This window comes from Westerdykella ornata, assembly GCF_010094085.1.
Source record: "Westerdykella ornata strain CBS 379.55 unplaced genomic scaffold EI97scaffold_6, whole genome shotgun sequence".
In the NCBI taxonomy this organism is placed as follows: domain Eukaryota; kingdom Fungi; phylum Ascomycota; class Dothideomycetes; order Pleosporales; family Sporormiaceae; genus Westerdykella; species Westerdykella ornata.
The window spans coordinates 948,388-972,221 of record NW_022986856.1 but is presented as its reverse complement, the minus strand read 5'-3'; the positions used below and the strand labels follow the sequence as shown (position 1 = coordinate 972,221).

The window sequence follows — 23,834 nt, the reverse complement described above, 5'->3', positions numbered from 1 at the left end:
CACGTCCCTGACCAATTGAACAGCTAGGAGTTACACATATACAACAATCTCTGCAATAGGCTTTGCAGCACCTCTGTCTAGGCACAAATAATCGTCGAGCGCCTGTTTTGTTCTAACCTAACTAGATTGCAGTCGATTAACTTGCGCTCAACAGCGCATACAAGTTAGAGGCGAAAAGCGGCAGCATCCAAGTATATTAATAATAAACTCTAAAATGCAGGCCTACTCATATCACTATTAGGTGGTAGCCAATTTGAGCTGCGCTGACTAGGTAACCTCACCTACAGAGGAATTGCAGCGTAGAAAGCCGCACAAGACCAGACGCCGATGAGCTTATCCCTGGGACATCTATAGGGGGGCAAGGTTCGTCTCTCCAGTGCCATGCTAGAGGAATGTGTTGAAATCCCGTCGTTCGTGCAGGAATGCAAAACCAGCTGAGATTGCACAAGTTGGTTGCAGCGCCATCGGTAATCCCGGGCACCAGGGCAGTATCCAAAGAATTAAACGGAGGAACGAGAGAATGACAGGAACCGAGCTTGAGAATTACTGCGCACTACCAATTACAGGTATTGGTATGCCACGGGATCGAAGCTTAAGGAGTGGATAACTGTTGGTCAACAACAGCCGTCACTGAGTAGCACAAAGGAGTGCGAACGCCTAAAGCGATTTGCCTTTCGTAGGATCCAAATCGTGGGGTATATTCGCCCGCTCCGTAATCACCAGCCATACATACGGATTGTTGGCCCCTTTTGAATTGATCTCCAGCAGTTGAGCCAATCTGGAGGCAGTCGAAAACCCATAGCCTAAGGCAACGCTGAAGCCGATACGCGATGTTGTTCCCTGTGCGCCAATTCAACGCTATGGCGAGGTGGACGTTCTCGTCACTGCTGCTTACAAAAGTCCGGATTGCGGTGAATGACGGGGTGAACCTTGAGGTCCAGTCACTGGGGAACTCGAGTCGTGCCTCAGGGTGATAACGCAAGCCAACGTGGCTCTCGTCACCAGCCACATGAGAGTTAAAATCCAAGCCCGATTGCGAAAGAGGCGTAAACCAGAACCATACTGCGGGTTTCCACTCCCTACTGAACAGCCGGAGGCGCAGGGTATGATAGACCCCCCCATTGGCCTTGAAAGCATCTCTCAGAGTATATTGCATACTGTGAAAGTTCCAAAGCACAGGGTCCAATGTCCCAATCAGATTTTAACCAGTTGGGTTGCACCGAACACGTAATTGAACCAGCGGAGGATGTGCAGAGGGGACTTCAGTCGGTGGTGGAGAGCGACACCACAGAAACTTCTCCGTAGGATCCGTGACATTGTTGCGAAAGAGTCTTAAACCAAAGCATAGCGGTGTAGCCGAAACCCCCGTCTCATTGGGCAGAAAGGCAAACCGCGCGGCGTGAGGCTGTGATATGTGCGATTACAACTGTGGCTGTGCGAACTTATTGATTGGCTCAGAGACTCTGGTCGGGGTCGGGGTGGGCGATACTCCAGCGCTACTGTCCAAGCTGAGCATTTCATGCAATTCCGTATGTGGCATCGTTATGTGGCGAGGCGGAGAGTCCGCAGGACCAAAATTCAGCGGCGAAGTCATTCGTATGCTTCTGTACCGTGCCATCTTAGCTGATGGGCGCTGAGCCATGCCCGATAGAATTCGTAACTTTGAAAGGAACAGACATGCACCGAGAGCGGCGAGGTTGATACTGTGGTATATGAAGGGCAGAAGCATCGCGATGGCGTCAGGCCATGATTCCAAGCCATTCGAGAGGAAGTATAGATGGCATATACCACCCTCCTTACAACCCCTTCAACTGGAAGTTCGTCCCCGACAAGTTCGATATCGGACCAATGGCGATCCTCTGGCCAGAAAGATGAAGGAACAGTGGCGGAGGATGAGATTGTTCAAGGCCGAATCCTGTGGCTCCCACCAAAGGCTGAGCTTCCGGTGAAGGCAGTACGCAGAGCACATGGTAAAGGGGCCGTAGAAGAAGGCATATACGATCACCCAATTGTCGTTATCTCGCGGCCAGCGGAAGATCCTAGTATGGTCCACTTCCACCTGGTATGTTTGAAAGCCATATTGCGGTAGAACCAGGCTCACCTTTGCAGATCACATCCTTCCAAGGCAGAAAACTGCATGAGATATACGGAAAAGCCAACGAATTTCACACCAGTCGGCGGTCATGGTACCTCCCCATCGCGCCGGCACCTGATCATCCTGATGCAAAGTCGAAAAAGGCGAAGAAAAGGTTCCCGACTTTACAGTTGGCGGATGGCGTTTCGTTGCGGTGGGACTCGTACGTCAATTTGCGCCACATTTACAAGGTGAAATGGTCGTATCTGAGGCCATACAACAACCCGGACGCTCCTTGGTCCACGCAGCACAGGTTCGAGAGGGAGTCGATGATTCGGATATTGGCGAAGGGAAGACTCCTCACAACGTATGAAGCCGGACCTCAGTATCAGGAATACGACTTTCGGCCAACGGCAACGAGACCTATCGCAATCGATCCTATTTATGAAGAGATTCGCGATCGCCCAGTAGCTACACCGTCTTTTGATGCTGACATTGGGTCAACCGTAGCATCTGAGGAGGATTGCGGAAAAGCTACGCCGCGTCAATCGGATTTTCACATCGCAACACAAGCCAGAAATGGCATTATTTTGCCCCCGCCCAAAGCCCCTCCAGATGGTGGTAGAGAGAGAAGCACATTCATGTGCTTGTGGAACCAGATTGTGTGTCTACTGGTGTGGGTGTGGAACGTTGCGTTACAGATGTGGGCTCGGTTGAAACGTTGACCTATCATGTCATGCTGTATCTCTGAATCCATTCAACAGCTTTCCGGCAGAAGTCTTGACCATCTTCACGTGTGGAATTCTTTGCCTTTTCCCTCTCACTCTGATAGTGGCGTAATCTATGCATAGCCAGCGTCCTCCGATCAGGTGCTGCATTATCCGCAAGTGCGGTCCGTAGGAACATCCACAGAGCCTCGCCCTCCCAACCCAAGTTTACTGCAAAATCCAATGTCCGGTTGACAATAGCATTCCACTCGTTCACTGCTCGCAGCCTCTTGAGAAGGAAGATGAGGAATGACCATCCGGAAACGTCACCCGGGTTCCGTAAGCACCATTGTTGTACCTTCCGGGCAGACTCCAAAATGATAAAATCGTAACTATCTTCCCGGAGTTGGTTGGTGGAATGTTGCCGCAACCCGTCCACTTTGGCAACAAGCCTGCGAGCATGCAGCCATGCGTAGTAGTTCTTCGGATGTCGCTCTGACGCCTTGCACACGGCGTTCAACTCCCGGAGCACAAATGAGGCAAGCGCTGCACCGTCAATACCCTCCGGCTTGATGGGCACCAGGAATTGGAGAAGCCAAGTGCGATGGTACCAGAGAGTAGGCGACTTTGACTGCCGATGTAATGGGGAGGTCAGAATGCTGTTTAGAAAAATAAGCTCTTGGTCCACGGCATGTCCCAAAGCCTTTGATGCAAGCGGGTTCCCGGCCATTTCCAGCAGCCTCCTCTTGCGGAAATTCGCGGCTGTAATATGCTCTGGGTCGAAGAGTAAAATCACGCTCGAAGCCTCCAGTGCCTCCGTGCAGGCCATACTGCCTGTTTTGATGCCATTGAAAAAGATAGCTCTTGCTTCGAGAAATGCCAGAGCAAGAACCTTCTTATGTATCCCCAGGTTCAAGCCTTCTTGTATAAGGATTCCATCTGGAGTTGGGAAGGCGGGCGGCAGTATTTCGATCTCTACCACCTCGTTGCTGTGATGTTTGAAGAACTCGTTCAGCGTATTATAGGCTCTCTTTTGTATCTCATCTCCGGAGTCCTCATTCATCTCAAGCGAACAGGGGCAGAAGGCAACACGTTAGGGGATTGATCAGAGTGGGGAGAGTGGAAGCAATTCCTAGCCGCACAGACCACCGAAGCTCAAGATCACCATGACATCGCACCGTGCTGCTGGCGTTACCTCCCACCAGGCGCAACATCGAACCCCACCCACCGCCGCCATGCCCTCCCTCCTCCTCGTAGTCTTTATTCTACAGCTCGTCCTGCATATCATCAACACCGTGGGTGCAAATACCATCAACGAGTTGGTACGCCATCCCTAACCCCCTCCCCCGCCGGAAGTATGCTAACTTCGCACTTATAGCTATGGATCCTCTACAACAAATTCCCCACACCGACGCACAATGCCGCGCAAAAGGTCACGGCGCTGAAACGCGACATCGTCCGGCTGAAGCGTGAGCTGGGCCTGGTCTCGGCGCAGGACGACTTCGCACGCTGGGCGAAGCTGCAGCGCCAGCACGATAAAGCGATGGCCGAGTTCCAGAAGCTGGGTACGTCCCCTCTCTCCTCAGATACACCTTTGCCGATATTGTGCATGAGCTGATAGATTATTCTTCTTCTCGTACAGACTCCTCCCTGCGCACGCACCAGACCCGCTTCACCTCGACCGTGGCCACGCTCCGCTGGCTGGGGACCCAAGGCCTCCGCTTCGCCCTGCAATTCTGGTTCGCCCGCGAAGCCATGTTCTGGATCCCGCACGGCTGGGTACCGTACTACGTAGAATGGATCCTGTCGTTTCCCCGGGCCCCGCTGGGCAGCGTTAGCATCAATGTGTGGGGGATTGCGTGCGCGAGCATGATTGCGCTGGTGGCGGAGGCGGGGAGGGCAGTGTATGTGCTTGCTACGACGAGGGCCGTTAGACAGGGAGTGGAGAAGGAGAAGCCCATGGCGTTTGAGGCGAAACCTGGGGCGGAGAAGAGACCCCCAAAGTCAGAGCAAAAGAGCAGCAAGAAGGAACTATGATGTGCCGCATACATACACTGACACATGGCAATGAAGCGGCAAGGACATCAGCATCACACAGCATATCCACATCACAAAGAGTTTGAAGCACGGAAATGTCTCCCACATTTAGACGCCAAATCGTCCTGGCTTTCGCTCAGACGCAGCAACACGAGAGGGATGCGACCTTGGCAGGTCGAACTTGGGCTCGATCTAGGCACACTATTTGAACTCGTGACCGTGGAGCATGTTTGAGGTCGCCGAGTCTTCGAAAGGGCCATGTTCTACTGGAAGCTTTGACAAGCCTCACACCAGGAGATACCAGGTGTGTATGGAGGGATAAATGGGTGGTTGCGTCGCGTCACGACACAGGCGATGATTTTGAACTGTGAATGACGGACGGTTGAGCGAGGAGGAGGGTGGTCTCACTCATGGTGGAATGGGCCTTGATAGAACTGGAACAGAGGAGCAGAAAAATGTTCGGGGTCGGGAAAACGCCAAGATCTCGGTCCGATGGCGTTCCGATCAATACGCGTGATGATCACGTATCTCCCGCCAAGTGACCACCTGCAGCCATGAATGGTGAGACGTTGTTCCATAATGGCATGTCGAGAAAATATCCGGCTGAATTCACAAAATAGTGTCTCTATCAACCAGGAAAATCCGTTTGAATCGCCTACAATCCCGCCAGAACGGAGAGTGTTGGAAACCGCACCAAAGGACCTCGGGATGCACATGCAATAACACTTTCGATTCCCTCCCGATCCACCCGGCTCTACCCATTCAATGCACCACCTCACTTCTCTCCACCAGCTCTCCAACACCTAACCCCCTCCCTACCTTCACCTCCACCAGCTTCTCCTTTTTCTTCTTCCCCTCTTGCCCCTCATTCCCCACCGCATCACCCTCATCCACCCCTATGGAGCTCTCCTCCTCCTCTTCCTTCTCCCTCAGCTCCCTCTTCAAATCCCCCAAGTCCATCCTCATACTGTACGCGTCCTCCCCATCCGCATAATACTTGGCCTCAATCTTATCCACCTTGAACCCCAAAGTATCCCTGTAGAGATGCAAGGCGGCCGTGTTACTCACACGGACATGCAGGCTGACGTAGTGGGCGCCAAAGGTCTCGGCCATGGCGCGCTGGGATTGCCGCATGAGTTTTTCGGCGAGGCCGAGGCGGCGGTGGGTCCGCATGACGGAGAGCGAGGTGATGTGGCCGTGTTGGACGCCGTCGGTGGGCTCTTCTTCCATTTTGGCGAGGACGTAGCCGACGATTTTGGGTGGGTCGTATGGCGTTTTTGGGGGACGTGAGACCTGGGTTGGTTTTAAGTGGGAGGCTGGGGAATGGAAGGAGAAGAGAAGGGGAAATCGAGGCAAGCGGGGAAGAACGTATCAAGAGACAGTGACAGTTGAGCATTTTGAACGATTATCAGTTCTTCGGTGGAATAAAGTGCTTCATGTCAGGTATAGCACTAAGATTCTTCTTCCCCGCAATGAGAGCGTTTATCAAACTCTTCGACAAACCACATTGAAAAGATGGGGAGAAGCTTCGTATCCTTCTCTTCTTGAATCTTCAAGCTTCAAACAATTCGCGTGAACAGGAACATATTTCTATAAAGAAAACCAAATTGATAACCGACAAAATGTCAGAAACACGAAGGCAGATTCGGAAACACGATGGCTCGAGATCAAAAAAGAGAGCATAAATTCCACTCACATCAACAGCCACATAGCTCAACTGAGGCCAGCTCATCGCATGGTACAAGTAATACTTGCAAAAGTAGTTCTCGGGCAAATTCGTGATATTGGCGAGCTGGACGTGGGGTATGTCAGACGGTCTGAGGACTCGAATATCCATTTTTGGGAAGGCGGCTGCGAGACGGGACTTTTGATCTCAGCGGTGTATTGGAGTGGCTGTATATGGGTTTTGCTATGTTCCGGATGATTGATGTATGAGGGCGGATTGTGCTTATGCGGAATCGCGATTCGAGCTGATGGATTGGGAGACCCTGCCGAGACTGGATTCGATATGGGAGAATGAGGTGGCTCGTGCTCTCGAGAGTGTGTTATTATGTAAGCACAACTCAAGCCAATCACAATCCGGCTGAAGGACCGCACCACAAGTGAATGTCGCGCTGAGTGCACAGCAAGCATCATATTCAATCGACGGCTTCAAAGTGGACTCAATCTCTTGAGAGATTCGACTACGTATTTTGAGACGAGAACTAGCAGATGCCGCCTATTCTATACATCCTCATAACTTCATATACCAATACACCAGAACAAGCCACAGACACCGCTCATGCAATGCAGACCATGGATATCATAAGAAAAAAAGATGCGACGCACGCAAACTCCTCAGATGCACCTTCGCAAATCTTGAAGAACAGCATATAATGCTCACATCAAACCTCCCAAGACAACCTTGCCCACTCCTCCAATCTCGGTCTTCACGCCCTGCCTACACGACTCCTCGAACTCGCGTACCATGTTAGCCAGTATGATCTTCCGTATCCTAGCATCTGCCTTGTTGAACAAATCCCCTACAACGCTAGGGGCGCCGCCACCCGCAGCAGCGACGCTCTCCGGGGTACTCAGCATGCTCAAGATCTTGGTGTAGCAGTCGATGAGGACATCGCACAGGGTCGCAAAGGTGCTGAAAAAGTCGGGATCAAAGGGTAGACTCGGGGTCTGCAAGTAGGTATACGACTCGTTGGGGAGGAGCACATCGTCGGGCGGCGAGTCTACCGAGGTGGAGGTGTCATTGAAGCTGTTCTGCGGGGTGAGGAGCGGAACTTCGCTGGCGGCGCTCGAACTTCGGCGGCCCTTTCCGCCCAACATGTTTGTCCGCTTGAACATCTGCGGTATTCGGCCCCTACTTAACGAGGACGCAGTCGAACCGTCGGGAGGGTGTATGGTCTGGTAGGCCTCGAATTCTACCAGGAGGGCGTTCAGTGCTTTCAGGTAGTCCGTGGGCGAGTTCGCGTTGAGGTCGAGGATGGTGGGGAGCGAGAAGCCGAGGAGGAGGTAATTGGTGGCGCGGCGGGCAAGGTTGCGGGGCGTGAAGGAAGGGAGGCGGGTGAGGTCTGTCTTGGCAAAGAGGAGCGTATTGAACCAGTATATTCGACCCTCATGTCTGCAACGTGTTAGAGCATGGTATGGGGTGGCGGGTACAGCACGTACGCTTTGCGCAGGTAGTCCAATGTAGATATCCTCTTTGACGCTAGCTCGTGAATCTGTTGAAAGATGATGTGCGGATTGACACCCGTGGGGACGGAGATGGGGGCGGCGGGCGCGAGTCCGCCAGTGTAGCCAGGACCAAGGTTCGACTGTGTCCTTTGGGCCTGCTGAATCTCCTTCTGGGTCGGGGGATGGCGCAGAGGCACGGGGACAGCCATGGCACTGAATGGGGTCTTGGGGTTGTCGACGGCGCTCAGCGGGCTCTTCTCGTACTTGGAGGCATCGGCGGTCCTCACATTCTCGGAGCTCTTCTGCTTGTTGCGGGTGAAGGTGGAGATGGAGAGGGCGGGACGGGAGGGCGGGGGCGCATGATTGGGGGCGGGGGCCTTTTCTGGGGAAAAGGAGAGCGCCAGGGTGGCCGAGGGGATCCTCCGGTGGGAGGAGGAGGGGGTTCCGCTAGAGGTGGTTGTGCGCAACGAAGCACTGCGGGAACGACGCAATGTCGAGCCGATGTCCGCGACCGAGGAAGAAAGGCTGTGTCGCGAAGCGTGTTTGCGGCGAGGCGGCGTCGAGGGCACTCTGTGGGGGGAAGCGGATTGGTGGGAGGCAGGAATAAGCTGGGTCGGGGTGGTGGTGCGGGAGCGGGAGTGGTGGTGTGGGCCGGGGGTCTTAGCCGTAGCTCTGTTCGTATTATTATTCTTGGTGTTGGTGTTGGAGGCCGAGTGGTGGTGGTGGTGGTGCCGGGTGGAGAAGAGTGAGGGGCGCCTGGTGAAGAGGTTGGCGAGGGAGGAGGAGGAGGAGGACGAGGCCACAGTGTTGGAGGTTGCTGCGGGCGTGGTGGATTCTTTGGGAGATGGGCGGGCGGCCATGTTCGGTGTTTTGGCGGCTCCCGACAAATAAAAATGGAGACTCAGGGGAGATCAGGGGCAGATCCGACTCTCAGCAGCAGCGGGCCGGTGCTGCATGGCGCTCAATAATCGACACGAGGCTGCAATACATGATAATAATAACAATGCAGCATTCCCAGAAGGAAAATGGTGGTACGGTACTACGGCATCGCGGTGATGGGCCATGGGAGGGCTGAGGGGATACATATACAGTAACGGAGTCGCAGGGAGATCTCTATCACCGCACAGTACTTGGCCGGTGCAGCCAGTCGAATCGCGCCCTTTCTCCTGTATCCTCAGAGGCAGCTGATTATCATTGCACCGCTCAGCCGCCGACAACGCAGGAACCGGCCATGCCGGGTTCCCTCCAGCTTTTCATGGCGGTTTGGCTGGCTGAGGTTGCCGGTTGATGCCCAGCTTTGCCCCGCACCACGCGTGCCACCCCTGTCCGGCAGCTTTTCCGCAAAGCGCCAGGGTCCATGTCCGCCCGTTTTCTCACCCCGCCCCCGCTGCAGGTGCGGTTGACCGCATCATCAGATACTGCTTCCGACTTTTGCTCCATGATGCATGCCATCTCCCCTCTCTCGCCCAAAGCCCACCACGACCCTCTATTCCGGCCATGATACGCAGGCACAGCGCAAAGGGCGAGTGGATTCCCTCGCCAGGCCAGTGGCCCGTAGATCCCCAGGAAGACGTCCCCGTCTCGCACCAGCGCATCTGGATTGACGGCTGTTTCGACTTCGCACATCACGGTACGTCTTTGGTGACCCCCCTCCTTAGGTCTACTAGTTGTTGATGAGCCTCTCAGGACATGCCGGCGCCATGCTGCAGGCCCGCCAGCTGGGTACCGAGCTGCTCGTAGGCGTGCATTCGGACGAGGCCATCCTCGAGAACAAAGGTCCCACCGTCATGCGCCTCGACGAGCGGTACCTACTCCCTTCGCCGCCTCGCCCTTGCACTGCTGATGATTGCCCAGCATCATGGCCGTCGAGGCCTGCCGTTGGGCTACCAAGGCCATCCCCAGAGCCCCTTACGTGACCTCCCTCCCGTGGATCACCCATTACGGCTGCTGGTACGTCGTCCACGGCGACGACATCACCTCCGACAGCTCCGGCCAGGACTGCTACCGATTCGTCAAGCAGGCCGGCAGGTTCAAAGTCGTCAAACGGACACCCGGCATCTCTACCACCGATCTGGTCGGCCGCATGCTGCTGTGTACCAAGAACCACTTCATACAGAGCCTGGAGAAGACGCTGGCCGGCGACGAAGGCAGCGGAGACGCCGAAGAGCGCAGGAAGAATGGGGAGGCCATGCGCCAACGGATAAAAGACTACGCGACCGATGAGACCGGTCTGGCACCTGGCTGTGACGTCTGGTACTGGTCCGCTTCACGGCCCGCCAAAGTTCGGAGAACCACGCAGAACGATCGACGGCCTAGCCTCGGTGGCCGGCAGGACTCCAGCGGTAGCCAGCATCACTATCACCAATACCCGCAGCATCACCAGCCCGTCAAGGAAGAGAAGGGTAAGTTCTCGCAGCTGGTCCAGGGCAAAGGTCTTCGACCGGGCCAGTCTGTCATCTATGTCGACGGAGGTTGGGATCTTTTCTCTTCTGGCCATATCGAATTTCTACGCATCGTCTTTCAGGCGGAAATGGATGCTGCGCGAGAGCGTGGCTGGTACGATGAGGAAGCCCGGCAGGAGCGCATCAACAGCCACGGCCAAGACTACCCGCCCGTCTTCATTGTTGCCGGTATCCACGACGATGAGGTGATAAATCATTGGAAGGGCATCAATTACCCCATCATGAACATATTCGAGCGTGGCCTTTGTGTCTTGCAGTGCAAGGTACGCTCTTCCCCATCACCACGTCAAGCTCTTGCTAACCCGGAACTAGTACATACATGCAGTCATCTTCGGTTCGCCCTTCTCCCTGTCGAAAGCCTTCCTCACGGGTCTGCCTTATGGTACGCCATCCGCGGTTTATCACGGCATCACCTCCTTTATGCCTCTGACGTACGATCCTTATGCAGCGGCCAAAGCGCTCAACATCTACCGCGAAATCGGAAATCACGATTTCCAAGGCGTCAATGCGGGCGAGATTGTGGCCAGAATCATGAAGGGTCGGGCAAGGTACGAGGAAAGACAGCGCCTAAAGGGCGAAAAGGGGATCACGGAAGAGGCGGAGCGGAGACGCCAGGAACTGGAACGCGAGGCGGAGAGGGAGAGGGTGCGTAGGGAGGTTGAAAGCCAGTTTGGATTGTAGCACACCCGTCCGTGACTGTTGTTCTACGCATGGATGTAATCAGACAGCATTGTACAGAGTTCGGCACACCCTTCTGTATACCACCACTATGGGTAGGTTAGCAGCCGAGTAACTTAAAAAACAGCACCGTCTCTGTGAGATACAAGCTCTTAAGCAGCGGCGCAGTTACTAGACAATTTTGCCGTTTTGTTTTCTAATAGTGCGTAGCTCACGATGAGTACCCGAGGGTATGTGGGGATAACCTCCCTCTGCTTTACTCGCAAGCTCTTGGAAGACTTGATTTCCCTAGCACAGGTCACACATATTCTCTCAACCTGTGTACATGTGGGTAGACAGGGACACCACAAGTTGTGCGAGTACAAAGACCTCGAGCTCGGCGATTACCCGCTCGTGTAATCTTATCTCCGTTCGAGCTCACAATTTCGTGCAGCGACTCACCTTACCCTTCCCTGATCTTTCTCTCTCCCCAGTTCCAAGCCGCATTCTTTCCTTTTTCATGAAATATGACACCCGCACGACCAGACCTCCCTTCGACCCCGCTCTTCCCTCCCACCTCCTCCCCGGCAAAACAAACCCCAACACACGCGACACCCACACCCCTCTACTCGAGCGAAGGTCCCACCCTGCCCATCATTGGCGCACCTTTCCCCGAGCTCGCCGCGACGGCCCAAGAAGACGAGCGGGGATGCAAGAGGAGGAGGACCGGGGATATCGGACCGTACACGATTTCCTCGCTGAAGGATAGTAATTTCAGCAGTATTGAAGGAACGGAAACGAAGACACAGGCGTGTTCCGATAACACGGACACGCTGCCGTCGAAACAACCACCACAGCACCGACCCTTCGAGACCCAAATGCGGAATTCGGCCTTGGCACCCTTATACGAACCGTGGGATCTGCTGCCAGCGGCGCTGCAGACCTCGCTGAGGACGCGAATTGGCAGCAGCAGAGATGTCCAGCTCGAGCGGCACGTCATTCCCATTGCGTTTACGAAGAACCAGAACTTCAAAGCGGGTGTGAATAAGATAAAAGCGGCTCTGGATGCGGTCATGCTTGGGGGAAAGAAGGAGGACGGGAACGAGGAGGGGGATAGAGTCATTGCGGTGAGTGCGCAGGGAGAGGGCACGACGAAGTTGGTGGGGATTGTGGATGTTGCGAGGAGGGTTGTGCAAGAGGAGAGAGAGGGGTCAACGACGTGGTATTGGTATACGGCGTTGACGAGCCGAGTGGATGACGGGGCTGGGAGGAAGAAGAAGAGGCAGAAGGAGCTTCAGGAAAGAGGCGTCGATGGAATGGACGATGAATCAGAGGACGATTTTCAGACCTTGGGAGCTGTGCAAAAGGCCGATGCGCTGGAAGAGAAGGCCAAGATGCGGAGGGTCCCGATCCTCACCGTGTGGATGTCCACGAAGCAGATGCCTGGGTTCAAGGACGCTTATGGAGAAGAGACGGTCCGTGTGGCACCCTGAGGAAGCATGGTAGGGTTGGTCAGCCTGAGAGAATCTTGAGTTTGTCGGGATGCGGTTTTCTACAGCATACCAATGCACATGGCTCCGAGCCTTTGAAGAGATGGCTTCGTCCTAAGAGAGACACCATGCAGGCGCATCCTCCGGAAGCTGCTTTAGCCTACAGGATCTCTATTCAGCGTGAAGTTTTTCGGGATACGCTCGATCCAAATTCAGAAACGCTCTTAGAGAACCCCTGAAAGACAATGTTCAAGGAGGAGGTCCACAGTCCGCTACCCCAACAGAGGGACATGAGCACGAGGAGACAGACGACTGCTTTTCGAGCCGAGCCGTGATGGCATCTCTCGGACATGATATCGGCAACTTGTAACATGTCAGAGCAATGAAACCTTCAAGTAGGTCACACAAACTGGGCAGCTGTTCCTCCTTAATAGAAGGATAAAGTCCCATTCCACCACCTGTGGAAACCGTGTGAGGAGGCGTGGTTCTTCGTCAACGACTGCACATGAGTAAAGAAGTATAGTGAAGGGAAAAGCGATCAATTCCGTTTTGGTCGGGTATACAAACACCATGACAGCAATCACTCCGCCAATCTATCAACAAAACTCAAAGATATGGCCCTGCACGGTTCAACCAGGACTTACTTCTCCTCAACCACATACCCCCACTCATGCGCCTCACTCCCCTCCTCTCCCCACATGATACCCTTCAACCACCTCTTCACCGCCTTCGTATACCTCCCGCCGTCTCCCTCGCTCTGCGGGACCTCGATATCCTTCCCCCTGAAATGGATCTTCCCGACCGGCGCAACGAACCACGCGGTGCCCGCGCCAAACGCTTCCACCAGCCTCCCCTCCCTCGCCGCCTCCTCCACCTCAAACATGGTATATCTCCTCTCCACGACCTCGAGCGGCTCCAGCCCCTCCTCCTCCGCCGCCGCACTCGCATCCGCAAGCCTGGTCCTCGCGAGCTCAAGAACAGACCGCCTCGTCACCCCATCCAACACGATCCTCTCGTCCAAACTTGCCGTCACGAGCTGCAATTTCCCCTCCTCCTTTGTCCTCCACACCACAAAGAAATTGCTCGCCCCAGCCTCGGTGACGTAGCACTCGTCCCCAAACAGCCACAGGATCTGGTGATAACCCCTACGTCTTGCCTCCCCTTGCGCGACCAGACTGGGGCCGTAATTCGCGCCCACTTTGGCGTACCCAAAGCCTCCGGGCCAGGCACGCACCATGTCGTCCTGGGAAGCGAGCAGCTTCATACCGCCGGGGACGTCGTCCATGGGCGCAAAACACGTCAGGATAACATACAGCATGGCCTCGGTGGGACGCTGAACGCCGAGAGCCGGGTCGGTCGCGATCATAGTGGGGCGGATATACAGGAAGGACCCGGGGCGGTCCTTGGGGAGCCATCTTGGGCCGTCGGTAGCGCAGAGCTTGGCGATGAGTTTGAGGAGTTCGTCTGGCGGGAAGGAAGGCAGGGAGATGCGGTTCGTCGAGACGAGCATGCGCTTGCAGTTCAGGTCCGGGCGGAAGAGGCGCAGTTTGCCGTCGAAGCCGCGGTACAGCTTCATGCCCTCGAAGCACTCGGTTGCGTAGTGCAGGCACGAGGCGGTCGGCATGAGGGACAAGGGCCCGTAGGGGGTGAGGGTAGGTGCGGACCAGCCCGTCTCCGAGTTCCATGTGGCCTGGATCATGTGGTCGGTGCAGGTCCTCTGGGAGGCCATTTCCGGGGAGCCTAGGGCGGGGACGGGGCGCGGGGAGGTGGTGAGGGTGGTTTGGAGGAGGGAGGCATCGAGTTCGGCGAGACCATGGCTATAGGGTTTGGTGATGGTGGTGACGGGCTCACAGGGAGGAGTGACGGCAATGGGAGCCATGTTGACTGTTGGAAGGTATTGGAATTCAGGTAGAATCAACCTGTAGGCGGAGAGCGTAGGGAAGAGTTATGAGTGGGTGGTAGACTTGCGGAGAGAAGAGGGTATGTCATTTCTATATAGCGCCGGGCCGGACGGTCACATCCCCTCACGCGCTAGAGGGCGGGCCGCTTCACTGCCCAGGTGATAGTGACTCTTTTAGAGCCCCTCTGCAGAAACGGGCCGTGGCGCGGGCAAAGCGGGCATGAAGATTTTCATGCACTAGTTAGGTATGGTGGATGAAACTCGGCGATAGCAGTGACTCCACAGTCCGAGGGTTTCCCTATCCAACAGGCTGATATCGGTGAGGAGGTCGGAGTGGGATGTTTTCCCACCCCGATTTGGATCGACAGTCATATCGGAGCCGTGCTCTGACTCTGGCACCGCTCGTGGCGTTGTCCTTGTCCTTGCGGTGTGCATGGGACTCTGTTCGTAGGGCGTGCACCTGCACTATGTCATCGGTCGTCCCCTTGGCTAGCCGGGCGTAGCCGCACCACCACCGACTCGGAAATTGTCCCTCGACGAGCTGGACGAACCAATTCTGCATCGGATTCCTGAATACGCGCAATCCCCATGCGAGACAATATGCGGGAGACGGCAACGGCAGCCTCAACCTGCGATATCGGAACAAGGTCGACGATGACTCCGCGTCTTGGTTCCCAGGAACCTCTGGGATAAGCGGAAAGCAGCGGTTCAGTGGACGCCAATGAAAAATGGCAAAAGTCAAGCAGACTTCACCGCTTCATAGCTGCGCCTCTTTCCCCGTCCCACTGAACACCCCCTGGCGTGTCCTCGTAGGTTGCATTACCTCCCTGTTCAACCCAAGTCAATCAGACACGGGCACTCTGAAGCCTACCGCCAGGACTGTGATATCTGAACTCCTGGCTGTTTGAATGGAGCTAGGAACGCTGCAACACCGAGGAAGTGTAAGGACATGTTCAGCCGGACGTGGAAAGCCGCACTACTATGGTATGTGGACTCAGTGGAAAGAGGCAGAGGATAGATACCGGCCTGGGCGTGGATCATTGATATTGCTCCCCAGCTGCAGCACTCGCACTCATATGTAGCGAGGACCCCAAACCATCAATATCCGAAATGAGAGCGTCGACTGCCTGATCAATCTGCCGTTGCACGTTGGGTACGTCCATCTTGCTCAGCGCCTTGTTGATTTCGGCCGTGACGTCTTCCTCCTGCACCACTTCTGCCATTTCCTCCCCCTCCATCCGCCAGTATGCCTCTCGCGCATTGCGCAGTGTCTGATCGCGGTTGATGGAATTGGAGAGCAATCCTAGGGCATGCAGCTTGGACAGGCTCTGTTCTGCGTCTCTTGTAGTCATCTCGAGCCGCTCCGCAATGGACGCCGGCCTGGCAAGCCATCGGTTGGTGCTCGTCAGCCAAAGGACAAGACCAAGGGCAGCATCCACGGCAGCAAACGACAGGTACCGTAGCAGTCGGACGCGCCAGTGCGCAAAGTCAATCTCCTGCAGCATTCTCGCCTTCTTGTTCCCCGAAATGTCGTAGGTCCCCAGGTACCATGCCTCCGCAACCAACAGCACGAGACCTGCGATTGTCGCGTGTATACGGAATCTAGACCCCTCGGTGCCGACAAAGGAAGACGTTGCTAGGCCCAGGACCGCGAGGTGGAATATGTGCGGTGTAACAAGCTTTGGCAGGCTGTACAGGAGGTAATTCTGTGCATCGTTACCCGCGCCGCTGCTGCACCAGATACAATTCAGGAGCGTGTCAGGCCCGTATGCAAGGTAGACCAGCCTGTTCTGGATGCTGCCGAACTTGATTCTCAGTGTTTCGTCCGCCGGAGTCAGGTCGCGCAGGAGCCTCAGGCGCGCAAACAGTACGCTCGGCTCAATCTGCAGCCGACTCTGCGTCTTGAGGAAGACATTCTCGGGCGCGAAGTAGGGCAATGTAAGGACGAGGCAGACGGCGGCGCTTGCAGCAAGCAGGTTCAACGCATGCTGCACCTTCGGAGGCGTCGGTCGGATCGGGACGCTGCGCGAGGCTGCTCGGGCGCTGTTGAAGACGTTGATCAGGCGCGGGAGCAGGAACGGGCCGAAGACAATGAGGAGAGAGTGGAGGGTAGTTGGGAGGAAGGTGAGCCGTGGTATCACAAAGTAGGAGATGACCAGCAGCACAATCGACTGCAGATTGAACATGTCGGCATGAGGACCTGCTGGCGTGGGAGAACTGGCGGTCAAACGAAAGCGGACGTCGTCGTTGCGCTGGTGAGGAAATGTGAGAGATGTGGTTGCACAGGCCACGCCACAATGTAACAACGACGCGTTGCTCCAAGGGGTCTGTGGCTGAGCCACGTGGCGGTAACGTGGCGCCTTTCCTATCCTGGACTGGCTTCCATCCGTTCTCCACGACCACCTGGGCATTCAGCAGACAGCAGAACTATCCCGCATCTATCTTTCTACGAGCGGAACCCGTGAAGTAACATCATGGAGCCTGTAGTTGGGAACAATTGCGTCTCCATCCCGCAAGTAAACAAGCCAATGGTACCGGCCCAGAGGTGGTGACGATCACACAACGCTGCCGAGGGAGCCAATGAAGATAAATGGACATGCTAGCAGCGAGGTCTCACTACTTGGGGTTATCGACATTCGGTTCATGTTCTCTTTTCGAAACCATGATTATACAACGCACATTCTCACTTTCAACAGCTATCAAAGCACAGCACTCTGGTAACGTAGTCAGCCTCTCACCAATTGAATTGCGCCAAATATGTAATCTAACTTGGAGCGGCGGTACAAGGCGTTGTTAAGTCGGACGTGGGAAGCCCGCAGTAAGTCTGCACCAGACGTCATCCTACCTCGAAGCCACCCACATGGACTGCCTTCCGTGAATGTCCTTCTGATACACCAAACTCCAGCATTCTCCCATGAACAGTGTCCTCCTCCTCACACTCCCATAGTCATCATGATGCTTCGCCCAAAACCTCCTATTCTCCTCCCACTCCTCTTCCAAAAACCAGGCCGCCACCCACTGCATTGGAATGCCGACTACAATGCACATGTAATTCGTCGGACACTCGGGCTGCTGCGCATTGAAATACTGCACTCCACGCCACTCGTGCGTCGGTACCCAGTCCAGGCTGGCATCGATCGGAATGGCGCGGAATCTCACGCTGCTCTCCGGATCCCGGAAGTATCGGGTTGCGCGTTGCACTTCGGCTACTTTCTCGAGTTCGTGCGGTAGCCAGGTGTATGTGCGCACCGAGAAGAGGGCATGGACGTCCCTCAGAGTGTGGAATAACGGGTTGCAGATGCGGCCCGTGAGACCGATTTCCCAGGAAAAGCCCAGCTCAGCGTACCGGTCGAACTGGTTGTGGAGCGGTTCTTTATGTCCGTTGTCCTTGCCGATGAACATGTGAAAGGCGTGTGCCAGTTCGTGCATGATGGTCATGGCGAACATGAAGTGGACGCGGAGGATTTGACATTTGGATGAGGAGGTGTAGTGATTGCAGTAGAAGTCGGAGAATTTGTGCGAGAAGGTGATTTCCGGGACGCGGGACTTGTCCTGCATGTATTTGCCGGGAATGTGGGGGAAGTCTCGTGAACAGAAATGCTGAGCCCATGGGAATTCTCGAATCGAGTGGTTGCTGCACATGCCCCAGGCTTTCCCGTCCCTTGTGTCCTTGTACCGCTCTGGAGTGAACATTAGCATAATCACGTCGGCCATCTCGTAGAGTTTGGTTCTGGCCAGAGAACGTCCTCTGGGGGTAAACTCTTCCGGGTTCGCCTCAATATACCTGAATGTACGTCCCGAGCCGTCGTCGTGGTAGGCTGTCATTTCCTCCCCTAGCATGGTATGCGTCCACCAGTGCAGCGTACACTCCTCGGTTAGGAACAAAGATGCAAGTCGTAGTGCTGGCTTCATGCGAGGGTATATCTCCTCTGTGGGCTGACCATAACCGCCCATCCATCGATCGAGGCGAAATATCGGGTGGATTTCGTTGCGAAGGTTCGGCTTCGGCACCTCGTCTTCCAGACACCCCATCCTTTGCAGCTCGTCACTGAAAGAGAAGACTTTCTCAGAAAGCGCATCTCTTCCCATGGCGTGCTACCTGGCGAACGTGTAGAGCGAGATGAGAGAATATTGTCACTGGATGGACCAGCACCGATAACAGGTTAGAATTGAGCGGTAGTGTAAAAAGTCCAGTTGTTGCAGAGAATTTATGATTGGCGTTTAAGTAAACTCGATTCGACCTCACATACTGGAAGATATTGTGTAGCGGTTGTTGGAGGTGAAGTGCCCTTGATAGAAGTGATGTGACTGCTTGCTCTGCTAGCCGCCAGTCAAGGAATTCAATAATCGGCTCTTAGTCTAGAACATCACGGCAGCTTGCCCGTTTACGAGCGCTGTCAAAGTCTTGGTGTCGAAGTGATGATGCACGGAAAAACAGCTGAAACTGGCGGAAGAAGTGACTCTCCGAGCTACCACACTGTGACATGGTGAGAGTAGCATCCTTAAAGCGTTGGAATAGCGATCACAGTGGTGAATGTCGAAGAGGAAGTACTGTTGTCGCATTACAGCAGTGCTCTTGGCCGATGAGTCGATGTGCTGCCTACTATCGTCACCTTACCACAGCTCGCATCACAGCCCTTCTGGAAATCTGGCTGAAAGCATTAACTCGAATTCCGTTTGGCACTCCATCCTCAGGTTTCAAGGTGTTGTCAACTCACGTGTCACTTCACTTCACGTGCCTTGGCCACCAACGAACCTTGGAAAAGGGGGATGAGTCAGCAAAACCCCCAACCGATACCGTTTCACTCTTCGTCCGACTAGTCGCATCGCAGCGTCACATCTGTACAAGTGGCTGACTTTGTTGTCAATTGTTGTGCATATCGATGCGTTCCATTTCCTTCGGAGCAGTGCAGTGTCTGTGACGAGGTCCCGCTGCTGCACCTCTGGACAGCGCTGGTAGCTAGGCTCCCGGAAAAGGTGAGGTCTTAGCAGCTTCTTCTGAATTTTGCCCGTGACGGTCTTTGGAGCTCTCCATCTACAATCCATAACAGCGTCGGCATCTTAGAACCGGCAAGCCTGGCAGTAGGATCGCGATATAGCGGAGTCAATGACAAACGATGCTCGGCACAACCGTGTGTATCGGCAAGCGTGTCGGGTATATCCCCCTCTTCCAGTGATACCAAAGCAGCCACGCGCTGCCCAAATTCGTCTCCAGTACGAAACCAGCGTATTCAGAATGGTCTCACGGCGGGCCAGCACGTGGGAGAGAAGTTCCCCGTCAAGATGGGTCCGCTGCTGCTTGGATCTAACGTCGTCGATAGCGATGCAAGGGGGTGTGCGCCTCGCCAAGCGCAAGGGAAGGCTGAAGAGCGGCGGTCCTTGTCCGGTCAATCATACTGTAATAACTGTAAGTGCTGGTGGTGCTGGTACCATAGGGTTGCTCGTGGGCATACAGTGTTGGGCAGCACGTTGTACCAGGCATGTCTGGGCACCATGCAGGTGCGGATCCTCATGGTGAGCTCGAGCGCCTTGATCGCTCTTGGGACCGAAACGCATTTATCATGCGAGCCTCAGGCGGTCACCGTAGTCTGCCATGATCCAACTCTTCAACGTGTTGCACCTGGCGAGTACATTCCTCTGCCCTCCTTCTCGTGAGAGCCGCCACAAGGCGCAAATAAATCAACATCGAGTCGGAGGGTGGAGCCCCATGATGTCGACCCAATCCTATATGTATCGGCTAGGGGGAAGGAGATCACGTATTGCGTATGCAAATAAGAGCCTCATCAGAAGAAGAGCTCCCATGGCATGTTCCGGTGAGAATGTGACATGTGATGGAGCAGGTGGGAAGCAAGGCGGATGTTGCCCAAAGCCCCGTACGACGCGGTGAAACAGAGCAGGTGAAATCAACGGTGTCGATGCTGACCCGGCGTGGCATGTTTCAGCCTTTGTTGAGATGGAGCAGAGGCGTTGTGGTGGAAGGATGGTTGTCAGGACTCAGGAGTCAAGGTGTGCTTCGTCCACAGGACAGTAGGAAACATTTGAAGGATTTTGTTGCAGCCAGACGGCTCCACGCCCGCTTCCACGCGTGTGCGCTCAGGGGTTAGCTCCTTGGCATTTCACGCTGCAAAGTACATATTGGATGCATAGACCCCAGCACGCTTCGTTTCAACCTCCACACCTTCACAAAATGCCAAACACCGCAGCCTGTCTACGGTACGGAGTACTAGGCTATGTATCCTCACCGCTTGGGAGCCTCCAAACACGACAATTGGCCGCTCCCGGATCCCAGTCAAACGACGACCGATGATGGCTCTCGCATTTGCTGCCCGAGACACCATGACCGTTGTACCGAGTCGCTGCCACGTATACGCGTGATAACACATTTTTGTTATTCCCCGGCATCGATTACCCAATTCCCTTGCAGAATCCAGGAGATGCTTGGGCACGTCACTACTTGGCCCGCCCTCGATCCCTTAATAGCAGCACCCAACACGACCCTACTGCTTTGGAATGCCGAACCAGCCAAGCGATCCCCAGTGGAAAAGCAAACAACTTTTTCATCTGCTGCCTGACCCTTATTTTCATTGTCCTTTTCTTTCGGGCCGCTGCCACCGCTGCCACCGCTGCGACTGCTACGAGACACGGCCCAACCCATACAGGTCGGCTGTAACCTTTGATCCCACCGTTTCCCGCTGCGCCTCTTCGGGAGGCCGGCTGGGTCCGCACGCGCGGGGATGTCGGCAAGCCAAGAACGAGGCTCTCATCGAGCATGGATGCATCGATTCCCAGAAAGCTTGTCTCCACGGTGGTCCTCCGGGGAATCGGGACGCTGCCGCGGTAAGCACCTTTCCGCTTCCGGTCCCCACACTCCCTATCCTGTGCTTTGGATTGCGCCAGACTGGCTGTCGGTCAGTGCGGCGACAGGTCACACAGTTCTGTGAAAACGCCTCCTGGCGGTGAATACGCAGTCATGACAGCTCCCGGCTGTGTCTTTTGCTGGGTTTGCTATCAAAGCTTCACATTCACGCATGGTGTGACAGGCAAGCCTAGCGGGCCACATAAGATTCTCAAAGGGCCTCGCAGAGGTCGACAAAGCACCATTAAATCACACGATCATCTAGAGAAATCCCCGTCATTTCGATATGATTTCCAAAGTCGAAGAGGAGACGCTTCATTTATCCGTCTTGGACCAGAATGCCGCCCGATGTTACATACAAACTCTACAAATCTTTCCGTTCCCAGATGACAGTCAGATTCAGAATGCAGTTGACACGCTTGCCAAAGCTCTTCGCAACACACTCACGGCTCTGCCATTTCTCGCCGGCACCATCGGGCCTGCGGATGCAGAAACAGGGAAGCTTTCGTTGAAATATCCCACTAGCGATTACGACGTGCTGGAAGCCGGGCTCTTTGCCTCCAAGATATTGGACCATCCCTACACATATACACAACTCAAAAGGATGGGCATGCCTCCTTCTGCGTTCACAGGAAAGGTATTTTGCCCAGACGTTCTCCGTGATCGACCAGGCATTCCTCCATACGCTGAAGGTTTGACATCAAATCAGGAGGCACTGCCCGTACTAGCTGTCCAAGCCTGCTTCCTGACTGGTGGACTGGTGTTGAGTATCTATCTGCACCACAGCGTTGTGGACTGCTCAGGCGTCTGCGCCTTCTGGAGGCAGTTTGCAAGCAACGTACATGCCATTGCCCGCAACACGCAACTGGACGGCAAGTCCTGTAAGTTTGATTAGAAGGATTGAAGGGAACTGTGGCTGACCTATGAAGGCGTGACAATCAGAGACCAATCACGTCTACGAATGGAACTCGATGATCGAATACCAGTGCTTGGGAACCCAACGGCAGATGCTTACGTTCGGGAGAAGTTCCTTTACAAGCATACTCTTCCCCCCGGGACGGCGTGCTCTGCTAAGCTTTTTGTTGTCCCTGCAGCGAGGATTCGTGCGTTCCGCGACAAGCTGAAGGAATGCATACCGAACGGCCTCCAACTTACGATATGCAATGTACTGACAGCATTGGTGTGGATACACGTCACGAGGGCACGCGCGAAGCGGGTCCTGGATGCTGGCTACTCGAAATCCTCTCTCGGAATTGCCGTGGACTCCCGGCGAAGAATGAAACCCCCCGTGACGGAAGATCATATGGGCCCTATGGCGCTTTTCGCCAAAGCCACACTCCCCATCGTGGATTTTCTCTCTGAGGAACCGTAAGTGTCCACTGATTCATTGAGCGTCTCGGTTCATTGAATCATCATCGTGTACCCTCTCTCCATTCTGAAATTCGCTTACAATAAGGCAGGGTTACGGAGGAACTAATATTGTCGACGGCCATACACATCAAGCAGACCATCCAGAACGTCGACAATGATTGGGTGCAGAGGCACCTCGCATTTTTCCAATCCAAAACACCCATCAGCGATACGGAACCCGCTCTCCGGTTTCGGTTCGGTCCAGATATCTACGTTACGTCGTGGATGAACTTTGGTGCAGACATTGCTTGGGGTATACCTGGTACTGCATCTGATGCGCCGGAATTCATCAGACGAACGGCCGACTTCAATTCCGACGGCGGCATCATCATTTTACCCCGCCGAAGAGCCATAATCGACGGTCACGAAGCACCGTATGAAATCCTCGTGCGACTTGCCCGTGAGGATATGAACAGGCTGGAAGCAGAAGAAGGCGGTCTGCGATCCTGGACTGAGCGTGTGATTGAGTAGATTCACACTTCTTCTGCTTCATTGCATCGTTTCTTTTCGAGTGATCCCTCGCCATGGTTAGGTTTCTGGAGCACTGGATCGTGGGGTTGGAAGGTGAGCAAGGTCAACTGGCATCTCTGGTAATCCGGGTCCTGTTTTATTTTTGGTTTATTGCTTCCATGTTGATTAGCGGTTAGCCGCTGTATGGTGTCGAATGTATGTGCTCTATACCCAAGTTTTTTTTCTACCTATAGCTACAGTCATAGCAACTTGGCGAATCCGTATCTACTGTACGAGTAGCAGATTTAGGGTGGGTTCGAGCGTGCATAATCAAAAATAGCATGACTCTGATGCAGTCAGTGCATTGTTACTTATTTTCATTTGTTCGTGGGGCAGATCAGCAACCCATGAGGGACGATTGATGTTATGCGCTCTGCATATGGCGCACTCCTGATGGGGTATGGATGTATACTGCGACGGCCTTCCACGACCGACTGAACAGCTGCCCCCTACTTGTCCTACGTACTGCGGTTTCTACCTGCAACGCAACATTTTGAGGATGTAGCAATATAACAGACTCAGCAATAAGCTTTGCGGCGCGGTTATCTATGCACGATGGAGTT

At 54.6% G+C, this 23,834-nt stretch overlaps 13 protein-coding genes across 13 annotated transcripts; 6 read left to right on the top strand and 7 right to left on the bottom strand.

Moving 5' to 3' along the window:
• Positions 1 to 220: 220 nt before the first annotated feature.
• Positions 221 to 1,244, bottom strand: EI97DRAFT_282673 (uncharacterized protein). Its single transcript, XM_033794379.1, has 2 exons — positions 282 to 1,244; positions 221 to 222 (listed from the first exon to the last, which is right to left on the bottom strand). Exon 1 carries the CDS (start codon positions 1,154 to 1,156, stop codon positions 593 to 595), a length of 564 nt encoding a protein of 187 aa, XP_033655611.1. The 5' UTR covers positions 1,157 to 1,244; the 3' UTR covers positions 221 to 222; positions 282 to 592.
• Positions 1,245 to 1,777: 533 nt separating this feature from the next.
• Positions 1,778 to 2,799, top strand: EI97DRAFT_374027 (uncharacterized protein; the record flags this gene model as incomplete). The annotated part of the gene is made up of 2 exons (XM_033795430.1): positions 1,778 to 2,062; positions 2,110 to 2,799. 2 exons carry the CDS (start codon positions 1,778 to 1,780, stop codon positions 2,797 to 2,799), a joined length of 975 nt encoding a protein of 324 aa, XP_033655610.1.
• A 4-nt stretch (positions 2,800 to 2,803) lies between these two features.
• EI97DRAFT_374101 (protein prenylyltransferase) lies at positions 2,804 to 3,844 on the bottom strand (the record flags this gene model as incomplete). Its single annotated transcript, XM_033795436.1, has 2 exons — positions 2,804 to 3,173; positions 3,213 to 3,844. The coding sequence occupies 2 exons, from the start codon at positions 3,842 to 3,844 to the stop codon at positions 2,804 to 2,806; spliced, it is 1,002 nt and encodes a 333-aa protein (XP_033655609.1).
• Positions 3,845 to 4,016: 172 nt separating this feature from the next.
• EI97DRAFT_374350 (uncharacterized protein) lies at positions 4,017 to 4,818 on the top strand (the record flags this gene model as incomplete). The annotated part of the gene is made up of 3 exons (XM_033795447.1): positions 4,017 to 4,103; positions 4,160 to 4,346; positions 4,424 to 4,818. 3 exons carry the CDS (start codon positions 4,017 to 4,019, stop codon positions 4,816 to 4,818), a joined length of 669 nt encoding a protein of 222 aa, XP_033655608.1.
• Positions 4,819 to 5,563: 745 nt separating this feature from the next.
• On the bottom strand, positions 5,564 to 6,801 carry EI97DRAFT_432147 (N-acetyltransferase complex ARD1 subunit). Its single transcript, XM_033798099.1, has 2 exons — positions 6,515 to 6,801; positions 5,564 to 6,111 (listed from the first exon to the last, which is right to left on the bottom strand). Exons 1-2 carry the CDS (start codon positions 6,653 to 6,655, stop codon positions 5,581 to 5,583), a joined length of 672 nt encoding a protein of 223 aa, XP_033655607.1. The 5' UTR covers positions 6,656 to 6,801; the 3' UTR covers positions 5,564 to 5,580.
• Positions 6,802 to 6,954: 153 nt separating this feature from the next.
• Positions 6,955 to 9,013, bottom strand: EI97DRAFT_493246 (uncharacterized protein). The gene is made up of 2 exons (XM_033802356.1): positions 7,981 to 9,013; positions 6,955 to 7,933 (listed from the first exon to the last, which is right to left on the bottom strand). Exons 1-2 carry the CDS (start codon positions 8,844 to 8,846, stop codon positions 7,198 to 7,200), a joined length of 1,602 nt encoding a protein of 533 aa, XP_033655606.1. The 5' UTR covers positions 8,847 to 9,013; the 3' UTR covers positions 6,955 to 7,197.
• Positions 9,014 to 9,383: 370 nt separating this feature from the next.
• On the top strand, positions 9,384 to 11,326 carry EI97DRAFT_432145 (uncharacterized protein). The gene is made up of 4 exons (XM_033798098.1): positions 9,384 to 9,616; positions 9,673 to 9,790; positions 9,841 to 10,711; positions 10,761 to 11,326. Exons 1-4 carry the CDS (start codon positions 9,484 to 9,486, stop codon positions 11,127 to 11,129), a joined length of 1,491 nt encoding a protein of 496 aa, XP_033655605.1. The 5' UTR covers positions 9,384 to 9,483; the 3' UTR covers positions 11,130 to 11,326.
• Positions 11,327 to 11,583: 257 nt separating this feature from the next.
• Positions 11,584 to 12,721, top strand: EI97DRAFT_282504 (uncharacterized protein). The gene has a single exon (XM_033794376.1). The coding sequence runs from the start codon at positions 11,633 to 11,635 to the stop codon at positions 12,596 to 12,598; it is 966 nt and encodes a 321-aa protein (XP_033655604.1). The 5' UTR covers positions 11,584 to 11,632; the 3' UTR covers positions 12,599 to 12,721.
• Positions 12,722 to 13,140: 419 nt separating this feature from the next.
• On the bottom strand, positions 13,141 to 14,849 carry EI97DRAFT_282506 (branched-chain-amino-acid aminotransferas-like protein). The gene has a single exon (XM_033794377.1). It carries the CDS (start codon positions 14,472 to 14,474, stop codon positions 13,236 to 13,238), a length of 1,239 nt encoding a protein of 412 aa, XP_033655603.1. The 5' UTR covers positions 14,475 to 14,849; the 3' UTR covers positions 13,141 to 13,235.
• Positions 14,850 to 15,532: 683 nt separating this feature from the next.
• EI97DRAFT_457287 (uncharacterized protein) lies at positions 15,533 to 16,681 on the bottom strand (the record flags this gene model as incomplete). Its single annotated transcript, XM_033800800.1, has 1 exon — positions 15,533 to 16,681. One exon carries the CDS (start codon positions 16,679 to 16,681, stop codon positions 15,533 to 15,535), a length of 1,149 nt encoding a protein of 382 aa, XP_033655602.1.
• Positions 16,682 to 17,314: 633 nt separating this feature from the next.
• Positions 17,315 to 18,781, bottom strand: EI97DRAFT_282527 (uncharacterized protein). Its single transcript, XM_033794378.1, has one exon. It carries the CDS (start codon positions 18,582 to 18,584, stop codon positions 17,337 to 17,339), a length of 1,248 nt encoding a protein of 415 aa, XP_033655601.1. The 5' UTR covers positions 18,585 to 18,781; the 3' UTR covers positions 17,315 to 17,336.
• Positions 18,782 to 20,904: 2,123 nt separating this feature from the next.
• Positions 20,905 to 21,546, top strand: EI97DRAFT_282484 (uncharacterized protein). Its single transcript, XM_033794374.1, has one exon. It carries the CDS (start codon positions 21,006 to 21,008, stop codon positions 21,453 to 21,455), a length of 450 nt encoding a protein of 149 aa, XP_033655600.1. The 5' UTR covers positions 20,905 to 21,005; the 3' UTR covers positions 21,456 to 21,546.
• EI97DRAFT_282490 (uncharacterized protein) lies at positions 21,547 to 23,329 on the top strand. The gene is made up of 3 exons (XM_033794375.1): positions 21,547 to 22,232; positions 22,281 to 22,719; positions 22,812 to 23,329. Exons 1-3 carry the CDS (start codon positions 21,638 to 21,640, stop codon positions 23,230 to 23,232), a joined length of 1,455 nt encoding a protein of 484 aa, XP_033655599.1. The 5' UTR covers positions 21,547 to 21,637; the 3' UTR covers positions 23,233 to 23,329.
• Positions 23,330 to 23,834: the final 505 nt, after the last annotated feature.

What these genes read in the sequence shown, in the direction of transcription:
- EI97DRAFT_493246 (XM_033802356.1), bottom strand. Translation starts at nt 8,846, where the DNA reads ATGGCCGCCCGCCCATCTCCCAAAGAATCCACCACGCCCGCAGCAACC. An exon ending in TTGGACTACCTGCGCAAAGC is followed by an intron (nt 7,934 to 7,980) that starts GTACGTGCTGTA and finishes AACACGTTGCAG; the next exon opens with ACATGAGGGTCGAATATACT.
- EI97DRAFT_282673 (XM_033794379.1), bottom strand. Translation starts at nt 1,156, where the DNA reads ATGCAATATACTCTGAGAGATGCTTTCAAGGCCAATGGGGGGGTCTAT.
- EI97DRAFT_432145 (XM_033798098.1), top strand. Translation starts at nt 9,484, where the DNA reads ATGATACGCAGGCACAGCGCAAAGGGCGAGTGGATTCCCTCGCCAGGC. An exon ending in GTCATGCGCCTCGACGAGCG is followed by an intron (nt 9,791 to 9,840) that starts GTACCTACTCCC and finishes ATGATTGCCCAG; the next exon opens with CATCATGGCCGTCGAGGCCT. An exon ending in TTTGTGTCTTGCAGTGCAAG is followed by an intron (nt 10,712 to 10,760) that starts GTACGCTCTTCC and finishes ACCCGGAACTAG; the next exon opens with TACATACATGCAGTCATCTT.
- EI97DRAFT_282490 (XM_033794375.1), top strand. Translation starts at nt 21,638, where the DNA reads ATGATTTCCAAAGTCGAAGAGGAGACGCTTCATTTATCCGTCTTGGAC. An exon ending in GCAACTGGACGGCAAGTCCT is followed by an intron (nt 22,233 to 22,280) that starts GTAAGTTTGATT and finishes TGACCTATGAAG; the next exon opens with GCGTGACAATCAGAGACCAA. An exon ending in GATTTTCTCTCTGAGGAACC is followed by an intron (nt 22,720 to 22,811) that starts GTAAGTGTCCAC and finishes ACAATAAGGCAG; the next exon opens with GGTTACGGAGGAACTAATAT.
- EI97DRAFT_282506 (XM_033794377.1), bottom strand. Translation starts at nt 14,474, where the DNA reads ATGGCTCCCATTGCCGTCACTCCTCCCTGTGAGCCCGTCACCACCATC.
- EI97DRAFT_282504 (XM_033794376.1), top strand. Translation starts at nt 11,633, where the DNA reads ATGACACCCGCACGACCAGACCTCCCTTCGACCCCGCTCTTCCCTCCC.
- EI97DRAFT_432147 (XM_033798099.1), bottom strand. Translation starts at nt 6,655, where the DNA reads ATGGATATTCGAGTCCTCAGACCGTCTGACATACCCCACGTCCAGCTC. An exon ending in TGAGCTATGTGGCTGTTGAT is followed by an intron (nt 6,112 to 6,514) that starts GTGAGTGGAATT and finishes AAACCAACCCAG; the next exon opens with GTCTCACGTCCCCCAAAAAC.
- EI97DRAFT_282527 (XM_033794378.1), bottom strand. Translation starts at nt 18,584, where the DNA reads ATGGGAAGAGATGCGCTTTCTGAGAAAGTCTTCTCTTTCAGTGACGAG.
- EI97DRAFT_282484 (XM_033794374.1), top strand. Translation starts at nt 21,006, where the DNA reads ATGCCGAACCAGCCAAGCGATCCCCAGTGGAAAAGCAAACAACTTTTT.